Source organism: Penaeus vannamei, chromosome 41 (assembly GCF_042767895.1).
Source record: "Penaeus vannamei isolate JL-2024 chromosome 41, ASM4276789v1, whole genome shotgun sequence".
Lineage (NCBI taxonomy): Eukaryota > Metazoa > Arthropoda > Malacostraca > Decapoda > Penaeidae > Penaeus > Penaeus vannamei.
In genome coordinates, this window is record NC_091589.1 from 23,622,555 (window position 1) to 23,632,554 (window position 10,000).

The 10,000-nt window shown below is 36.6% G+C and overlaps 1 protein-coding gene across 6 annotated transcripts in view; it reads left to right on the forward strand.

Moving 5' to 3' along the window:
* The window catches only part of LOC113828531 (uncharacterized), a 21,379-nt gene extending 12,733 nt beyond the window's left edge, over positions 1-8,646 (forward strand). For 3 of the 6 annotated variants that reach the window (XM_070118286.1, XM_070118287.1, XM_070118283.1), the window contains exons 8-15: positions 1,242-1,280; positions 2,470-2,508; positions 3,767-3,861; positions 4,803-4,958; positions 5,291-5,347; positions 5,627-5,728; positions 6,106-6,318; positions 6,873-8,646. In XM_070118286.1, coding sequence (XP_069974387.1) covers positions 1,242-1,280; positions 2,470-2,508; positions 3,767-3,861; positions 4,803-4,958; positions 5,291-5,347; positions 5,627-5,728; positions 6,106-6,318; positions 6,873-7,067 — 896 coding nt within the window. In that variant the 3' untranslated portion in view covers positions 7,068-8,646. The remainder of the gene's footprint in view (positions 1-1,241; positions 1,281-2,469; positions 2,509-3,766; positions 3,862-4,802; positions 4,959-5,290; positions 5,348-5,626; positions 5,729-6,105; positions 6,319-6,872) is intronic. The other 3 variants (XM_070118288.1, XM_070118284.1, XM_070118285.1) reach the window with 2 other exon arrangements.
* The last annotated feature ends 1,354 nt before the right edge of the window (positions 8,647-10,000 follow it).

Sequence of the window (10,000 nt, forward strand, 5' to 3'; positions counted from 1 at the left end):
TCACGTGTACATTTGTAATTGTAGCAATAGTTTGGTGCTGGCCCTGACCAAAGTGACGTCAAAGGCAGCCGCTTCCACTACCATCGTTGTGTTCATGGAATCACAGACAGAGTGCATGCAGTAGTCGTTGATAACTTGTCTTGGTACTTTAAAAATACAACAAAGTTGGGAGTGATATGCATACCGTAGCCTTTTTTAACAGCCTTTCTTGCCTTGCCTCTCTTGCAGCAAAGTCATCCATGGCTTCATTATACGACAGCTGTTGGGGAACTAGATGATTTTTAGTGATTATGGAATGTTACCCGAGATACTATTTCACTTTAATAGCCAGCGGTGCCAGTTAATCGTCCTGTCTATTGTCATTTTCTTGCGTGAAATTTGTTTGCACATAGATGGCTCCGTAAAGGCTCAGCCACCGAGGAGCCAGTTAGTAAGTCGACGTGTCCAAAGCTGATTTCCTTTTTTCTTGAGTTTGAGTCTGATTTTTTTTCTTTTTCTTCTTCTTTTTCTTTCTTTCTTCTTCTTTTTCTTCTTCCTCTTCTTCTTTTTCTTCTTCCTCTTCTTCTTCTTCTTCTTCTTCCTTCTTCTTCTTCTTCTTCTTCTTCTTCTTTTTCTTCCTTCTTCTTCTTCTTCTTCTTCTTCTTCTTCTTTCTCTTCTTCTTCTTCTTCTTCTTCTACTTCTTCTTTCTTTATGTGATTATTGGATCTGACATAAAGATTACTATGGTGTTGTTAACATTACTGATGTCAGTAAAAGATAAAAGATAATCTTTCAAAAAATCAAGGAAATGGGCGAACAGTTGACTTAGGTAGGACTAGTAATTGACGTGATTTGATGATTAGGCACTTTTGGAGCCATATGTGTGTGAAGACAATCAATGGACATAAAGACACAGTGGACATGGTATGTTTCGTAGCCATCTCGTCAACAGAGGGTCGGATTATCTGGTGAGAGCATTTTTTCACAAAGTATTAATTTTACATCCTCTCCGTCAGAAAAGTGAAGAATGGCACCCTTGGCATTTACCCGTTGCCTACCCTCAGGGCCTCCTCATACTTAGTTAATGAGAAAGCGTAAACTTGCATTTTTTCTCTCTCTCTCTCTCTTTTCCATTACTGATAGTATTCTTAATTAGCAGACAACACTCGCGGTAAAAGAAAGAAAAATTGTAAGCGACTTCATAGTAAGGAGAATTATTATGTTACTTGAATGAGTTAATTACTATGATTCTCCTTTTCAGAGAATGGTCATCACTCTGAAGGAAATGAGCTTTTATCTGGTAATTAACGTGTTTTGATTCATTAACCTTGTTAGTATCATAAAACAACTTGCTAAAATGTCCTCGTTCAAGCACATTGGTGTTATAATGGTGCACATTCTCACTCGCTGTATAAAGGCGAAATTAAATGGTTGCTCGGCTGTTTTCTCTTCTATTTCTTCACGCATTTGTAATTATTGTTATTGGTATTTGTTATATTCTTCTCTTTTTCCTTTTTCTTTTTTTTCTCTTTCTTTCTTTGTAAGCAAAATGCGAAGCTGTGATTGTTTGCGGAGTCTGGGCAGAAAGATGCATTTGCAAGATCTTTGCTTTTGGGTGAAGTAGTTGCAATCTAGAAGGCTTAATGTGATATAAAACTAACAACATGATGTACATTACCTGCTGCTTTTTTCTTTTTTTATCTTTCTCTCTTCTTCCTCTTTTTCTTTTTTCTTTTTTTTCTTTGGAAGGTATTTGAGTAGTGTTGCATGAGTGAGCTTCCCTTTGTCATTAAGTTGAACCACTCACTGCCTTAAGAGTGGAGGTTAGAGAGCATGTTTTTGCTGTTGTCTGCAATTTAATTTTCTTATTCTGATTTTCATTCATATATAATTGTAATATGCACCCTCTTTTTATAATGGTGTGGACATTAGTTTATTGACAGGTAATTGAGAAATATTTATATGGAAAAGTTAACTGATAACACAATCTTCATTGAGAAGTTTTTTAGCATCTATGAAACGTTCCTGTACAAATGCCTTATGATTATCATTTTCCTACCTTTCCAAAGAAAATATACAGAAAGAGATAAGATATTACAATAACAGACTATCCACAAATCTACAGAATAGAATATTACATGACACGTCCTCCCATATATTCTCATGGGATTAGGGGAGTCACCACAGAGGTGTCTATCTATATTCCATTCTTCTTTATATGGTATCTTTAGTATCATTTATAGTATTAGAATATTTGTAGAGTGTAATATTATTTTTAGTAGTGGAATATATGTAGAGTATAGTATTATGTATAGTATTGCCATAAAAAAAAGTCTTTCACAGGGTAAATGAAGATTTTGTAGAGAAGGAAGGGAGAACCGAGAGGCAGAGAAACGTTAACTGAAACTGGAGAAAAAAAATCTATGAATGATGCAAGGAAAGAAAGGAAAGATGGGTTCCATGATTTTTTAATTATTTTCCCTTTCCAGAAGATGTTCAGCCTTGTCAAGAAGCTCAAGGTTTATTGGGTAATAGATATGTTGAAAGATCTTGAACCTCACTTTAGAAGCACCCGTGTTTGAGCACCGGGTTTTACTCGTTGCATTATTTAAGCACTTTGTTTTACTCACAGCATTTTGTGTGCAAAGATACAAGTATCATCCTAGCTTCATGTTTTAAGCGCTTTCATAATCCCAGTACACAAATCTGCAAGAAAATCTGTAGAAATCTGCAAGTATCTCTTAAGCTGTTCTAAACACTATCATCATCTCAACGCATGGCTCACACAAAAACACAGTGTCAGCCAGATATTGTCGAGCAGCGAGGAGTTACTCACAGATGGTTTTATGTTTCATGTTTTAATTATTCATTGTTTAATTTTGTTTCGGCAAGAATAGGAAGACAATTTTTGGTCATATTCATCCATTTCCTTCAATACTGAACAATGAATGGATTTTAAATCAACATATTGGCCAGTTAATATATTGATTTGGAAAAAGGAAAACATCTAGAGTACTTCTTGTATAGAGAGCTGTAAAGTTGTAGAAAGGCTTTCTAGATTTAATTAATGGCTTTATTGCACTTCACACCTGCACCAAAAAAGTTCAAGCATGATTTAACATTTTGGTTCAATTATTCATTCATTTATTAATTTATTTTATTTTATTTTTTCCCTTTGCGTGCTCACTTTCTTTTTGAATCCTTACTTAGGATTTGCTTTATATTTTGTATTAACTGTTCTGGCTTGATAATTAATAATAATGTATTTTTGAATGGCTTCATTGGTGTTACTAAAGCATGCAGAGCGATAATATATATGTTAATGTTTATTTTTTTCCAGGTTTTTTTTCTTACGTTATATTTTCAGCTATTTTGTGTCAGGCAAGCAGACCTGATGCTTTTTTTGAAACTGTTATCATCTTTATTATTGTTATTGTTGTTTTATCATCATAATATATTATCATCACCATCTTCCTAATTATCATCATCATCAAAATCATCATGGTTAACATTATTATTATCAGATTAAAATTATTATTATCAGCATTATCACCGTAATCATCATTAATATCATTATAATATTTCAAGTATCATTGTCATTTATATGTGAATGCTGTTTTATATCAATGTGACAACAATGATGGTATTATACATAACATGTAGGAATATTGAAAAGACTAAAAAAATTCAGGTAGATTTATATACTGTCTTCTGAAAAATATTATTTTAAAGACAGGATGATAGACCATTCTTTTTTTTTTCTTGCTCCCTGACTTGTGACCATAGAGTACACGTGGGTGGATGAGGACTACCTGGAGGAGCTGCGAGACCCTGGGACAAGTGATGTCGACTCCAACTCCTCGGCACTCATCCCACAACAGGTGAGGGGGAGTGGGGAATGAGGAAAGGAGGAGGGAAAGGGTGTAAGGGGTGTGTGTGGGGAGGTAGGGAAGGTAAGGGAAGAAAATGGGGAGGGTGAAGGGAGGTAGGGAAAGAGAGGCATAGAGTGGGAGGAAAATAGGGAGCGTGTTGAGCGAAGGGAGGAAGAGGAAGGGATCATGATATGAAGGAAAGAAATAAGGGAAGGGAAGTAAGGAAGGGGAGGGAGAGGAGGAGATGGCTTAAGAGAGGAAAGGGAGCTGGGTGAAGGGAAGGAGGAGGGCTGGGGGAGGAGAAAGAAGTGTGGGGAGCTGGAGTAGGATGATCAGAGAAGGGAGGTGGAGGGGAGGGATATGGGAGTAAGACAAGGTAGGAGGGTGAGGAAATTAAGATAATGAGAAGGGAGAAGGAAAGAAGATGCAGGAGAAGGAAGATAGAGATGAGAAAAGTTAAAGAGTAGCAAGAGGAACCAGAGAGTACAGTGGCAAGATGTGAATAGAGATAGGGAAAGGAAGTTTAAGAAGTAGTGGCATGCGAGAAAGACAGAGAGGAAAGAAGTGAAATGAGGAAAGAATGAAAAACTTGATGGGAACTTATATCCTTTTTCTTCTCTCTTTCTTTTTTTATATCTTTTATTGCTACTATTTACTCTCATTATTTATTTTACTCTTTGAGTACATACTCTTTATTGTTACTTTACCTCTTTAGTTTTTCCATCTTATTCTTCACCTTTTTAGGGAATAAGATGAAGACGAGTAGAGTAAATTCACATAAAATTGCATTAAAGGATATATTCAATGGCAAAGAAGGATTCAGAATATTATTATACCCAGGGAAGGCGAGTCAAAGATTAAATCCAAATGTTAATCCAACAAAAGAACTAAATCCAACATCATCCAGGTTATCCATTAAAAAATAATTAAACGCAGTCACATATCCACAGGGTAACAGACGCCCCAGTGTACCGGATACAGGAGGATCGCCAGACAGTACTGGGCTCCCGATACCCCGGATTCCATCCTCACCGTCATCCTCAAGGCAAAGCGTTGCGTCTGAGAGATCTTCAAGCCTTCATAAGGAAGCTCAGGGACAGATAGGAGTAAGGAATGGATTTTTTGTTGTTCTTTGTTTATTTGTTTGTTTGTTTGTTTGTTTTATCTTGTTTTTCTCTCTCTCTCTCTCTCTCTCTCTCTCTCTCTCTCTCTCTCTCTCTCTCTCTCTCTCTCTCTCTCTCTCTCTCTTTCTCTCTCTCTTTCTCTCTTTCTCTCTTTCTCTCTCCTCCCCTGTCTCCCTCCTCTCTTCCTTCTCGCTGACTTCCTTCTTCCTTCTCTTTGACTTCCTTCTCTTTGACTACCTGTACAACCATGATCTCCTTCACCCTTCCTTCAGGTCTCTTTACAATGTTTGACACACACGAACTCTTATTTTCAGGAGAAGACTACGAGTACTTTAACACACAGAGCTCGAACCAACAGCCAGACAGACGAGGTAGGGAGTAGCATCAGCCGATAAACACCTTTCTGATAGACCCTCCAGTATTGTATTTATCTTAGCATGCCATATCATTTAAACAAGATACTGACGAAGAATTTTGATCATCACACAATCAGCTGTTGGCATTATGCTTTGTGTTTTTGCTTTGGTTTGAACAGTGATTGGCTTTTGACAGTTGTGAATGACTAATAATATGTCAATGTTTATATTATTGCTCACAACTTATGGATGCCATCTTTGTCCAATATAAAAGCTCATAATCTCCCATAACAGGCCAGCTCGGTGTGTAGTACGTCGACGTCCACTGAGGTCCGTACAAAGCCCACGCCTCTCATGAGCAACTCGGAGATTCTTTTCCGATACTGGAAGATACAGGTAGGCATGCTGTTCAGTTCTTGAAAGTGGAGGTTTGATGAACCAATTTATTTTGTATTATTTTATTTTGGCCTTTGTTATTTATTCATTTTCTTATCAGTCAGGAATGAGTAGGAAGCATAGATGTAGTTTTCGATGTAATGGGAGAGATTTTTATCACCTTTTTACATATGCTTTCATATTATTTTTTTATTTTTTTATTGTTTCATATCATTTAGATTATTTCATTATGTTTGATGAGAGCAGTTACATATCCTGAAATATCTTAAATCAGTTTATTCTTAATTTACAGAAAATGTATATATTAATTCTTAAGAAAGTTTATTTCTATTCTCAAGATTCAGACTCAAAAACATTTTTAAAATTTTTGCTGACAGTCCCGGCTGCGGCTGTCGTCAGTCGCACTCCAGAGGTGGATGATGTCAATCCTCTCTATGGTGGTGGTGTGGTTGGCCATGAACCTGGTCCTGTGGCTGAACTATGACCCGACCTTGATTGACCTGGCTAACTTCTTCCTCCCACTGGCACTCCTCCCCCTGTTGGCTTCTGCATATGCCGAGGTCAACCAGGAGGGACTTAGGCTTCTGAAGGTCAGTGGACGGGAAATGGTGTCCAGGTGGAATGTTTAGGGTTATGCATTTTGTTGCTGTCATGTATATTAATTTCCTCTTTCTCGGACTCTCTCTCTCTCTTTCTCTTTCTCTTTCTCTTTCTCTTTCTCTTTCTCTTTCTCTTTCTCTTTCTCTCTCTCTCTTACTCTCTCTCTTTTTCTTTCTCTTTCTCTCTCTCTTTCTCTTTCTCTTTCTCTTTCTCTCTCTCTTTCTCTCTCTCTTTCTCTCTCTCTCTCTCTCTCTCTCTCTCTCTCTCTCTCTCTCTCTCTCTCTCTCTCTCTCTCTTTCTTTCTCTCTCTCTCTCTGTCTCTCTCTCTCTCTCTCTCTCTCTCACTTGCTGTTTTTCTTTTGTTTTCTCTTGATCTCTGTCATTCTCTTTTTCATTTTTTCTCTCAGCCAGTATGTTAGGGGAAATGACATATAAAAAGTGATAGGGATAATGATAAAAAAAAAAGTACCAACAGCACTTTTATCCCTAACTGACATACGGTCCTCATTAAAAATATCTTTATATGCATTTGTCCACCCCACAGTTCATTTGCCCAGTGGAAGAGAGGCTACAGATGCTGTATGTCCTGCAGAACAACCCTCTCCAGATGACAGTCTACGGGTTCACCCTCTCGTACTCCACCATCACCACGGCAGCCTTCGGTATTTTGCTTGCTTTTGCGTCCAAGGTCCTGATTCAGGAGATATCGGGACCTAACACACCACCTATTGCCACGTGATGGGATTTTGGTTTGGGCTGTGTCTTATCAGATATTTTGTATCTTCCAGTTCATAATGTGAATGTATTTCCGGTATCCCTATGGTGGGAATGGAGCAAAGAATGTCATTCCAAATTTATGATTTTATGTTTTTTATAAGGTTGATGTTGTATGGAAGACAACAGAATTCTTTTTTAATGTATGATATTTTAGCGATGGTATAATGCACCTATAGGCAATGTAAAGCTATTGCATAGGTTGGTTGGGTATACAAAAGGCGAGGTGAAAGGAAGGTACGTATTAGTAGTGGGAGAGCAGCTATTAGCTACATGTATCTTTTAGTATATTTAGTCTTATAGCTAAATATATTTCCATAATTGTTGTTGACCAGGGTTGCCTAGAATAGTACTTGTGATTCCCAGTTGATTCTTGTTAATTAATATTTAACTAATGGCATTAGTACCTACATAACATTCCTAACTATTTTTCTTTTCAGCAAATATCTCCATATTTTGCTGTAGGATTTTGTAGTATAGACTTTTTATTTACACATTACTTGATCAATTTATGCCAATGATAAATTTAGGAATATTAATACAACTAAATCTGTTAACCAAATAGCAGATATATAGTCATTATTTTATTAGCAAGAAAGACATTGTATTTAAGAATTGACGCTAGCAGAAGAAAATTAAAATGTGAGTGAATGAGGAATAACTGTTGTAGGGAAAAGCAAAAATTCATTAAATCACCATATTGGACTCACTTCAGCGCAGATTACAGTTTTTCTCAGATACTCTGTAAATCACACAAGTATCTCTCGGCAGATGATACTACTCTGAATGGTGTTATATAGATGATATGGATAAAAATCTTGCTAGCGGTATCAATTTTTGTTTTGTCGTGATAGGATAAATGGATGAAAGGATTGAATTTTTTTTTTACCAATATCACAAATATCTGAAAGCAAAGCTAAAATTTTGAGAATAAAAGTAGAATGAATCTCTGTACAAGTGAAGCACAAGAGAACATACAATATGTTGGATAATTTTGATGTAGAATGAAGTGGAGATAATTTAGCATAAATCTGTGTTTTTAAATATTTTATTGTGCACTTGATTTAATATTTGTGTCTATTATGATTTTAGTTAAATTTATTCTATTTTACCTTGTTTTTCTTTAATATCGTACATTTCTCTTTCTCTCTCCCTTATAATGTCTAAGCTTGTTCGGTTATATTTGAAGCACTTAGGAAGAGAGGTCTCCAAATGCCCATTTTTAAAAACTAGAACGCCAAAAGAACAGCAGTACTGAAGGTTGGATTGGAAGCTCGACCATAATACAGAGGATGAAAGGGTTTTGTTTGCTATTCAGTAAGATAGCGCTGTACTTGCTGAGGATTAGGTTGCCAGTAGCTCATTTTGCTTACGACCATCTTTTACTAAACACCTCGCTTTGGATCTCATGTTTTGTCCCTTTTTCTCTCTCTCTCTCTCTCTCCCAAAGCCTTATATATTTTATTTGGGACCAGATATCTCCAAGAAATATATAAAAGAAGTATATATATATATATTGATAGTAATAAAAGGCTATATTGTTGTGTCGTTCTTTTTTATCCTCAGTTTATTTCAAAAGTTGAAAGATTTCTTATGAAGAGAACGATGAACAGAAATAGAAACGTGAAAGGTGTTGAATCTTGGGAACAATAGAGGATCCGAGTTTCTTTGTAAAGTACGATAATATTAATGATGGATGATTATGATATGAAATGAAGATAATTAACCCATGATGGTAGGATGGTCAAAATATGTGTCATGTCCACTGTGATATTAGTTTACTTATTCTGCTTACACATAGATGGCTCCACAAGAGTTTAGTCACTGAGAAGTCAGTTATTAGTCCTAGTAGATCATACCTGTTTAAGTTTTTCCTTAACTTTCAGAAAGATTTATATTTTTTACTTCTTATTGCTATGATAATCACAGTGTCAATGATGATAATAATGATAACAGTAAACATAGTAATAGCATTAGAATAACTAAGAAAATTCAAGAAATGAGGTTATTAGCTCATGTCATTTAGGCCTATTATTTGACTCCTTTCTGGTGACTAAGTGCTTGTGGAACCATAAATTTCACAAAACAAAAGTACATGCACTGCAATTACCAGCACCATTGGGTTAAGCTTTTCATTCTGTAAATGTAAATCATACTAAGAAATCTGTATACCATTGGGTTTAGCTTTTCATCGTATACATGGAAATCACACTAAGAAATTTGTAGAACTATTGGGTTTATTTTTTTATTGTGTACATATAAACCATGTTGACAAAAATGTGTATACTAACACAAAGTATATTAGGATGAAATTTTGCCAAGCATACATAAAATGAGCCAAAGGAGAAATGTGGCAAAATGTTAATAGATGAATTACCAATCCTTTAGAAACAGTTTTAAGACAAAAGAAAAACCTGTAACCAAACCAAATTGGCGTTTTGGCCACCCATCCAAACACTACTATTCAACAGCCCGCTGCCCTCTATGTGCCCAACCTGGTCATGACCGTTCAAATTGCCCTGCTCAGTCACGTACATGTACCAACTGTGGTGACTCCTATAATGTACTCTATAGGAGCTGTCCTTCCTATAAGCTCGCATGCAGGGTAGCAGTTCTCACTCTCCGCGAGGCTAGACAAGAAGCACGACGACGAGTTTTTTCTCTCTCTGCCTATTCCAAAAGAGTCCTTCGCTCTGCACCCCCCCCTCTTCACAAGATGTTTCTGCATTTCCTCAAGTATCTCTTCCCTCTGCCCTGAACCATCCTATCTCTGCTCTCCCTATCCCCCAGACAAATCCCTTTTGCATTCTAAATCCAGATACTCCAATCTCTACCACTTCTCTGATATCTACCTTTCCTCCCCCTCACTTTTCACGTTGCACCAAACAACCTGAACGT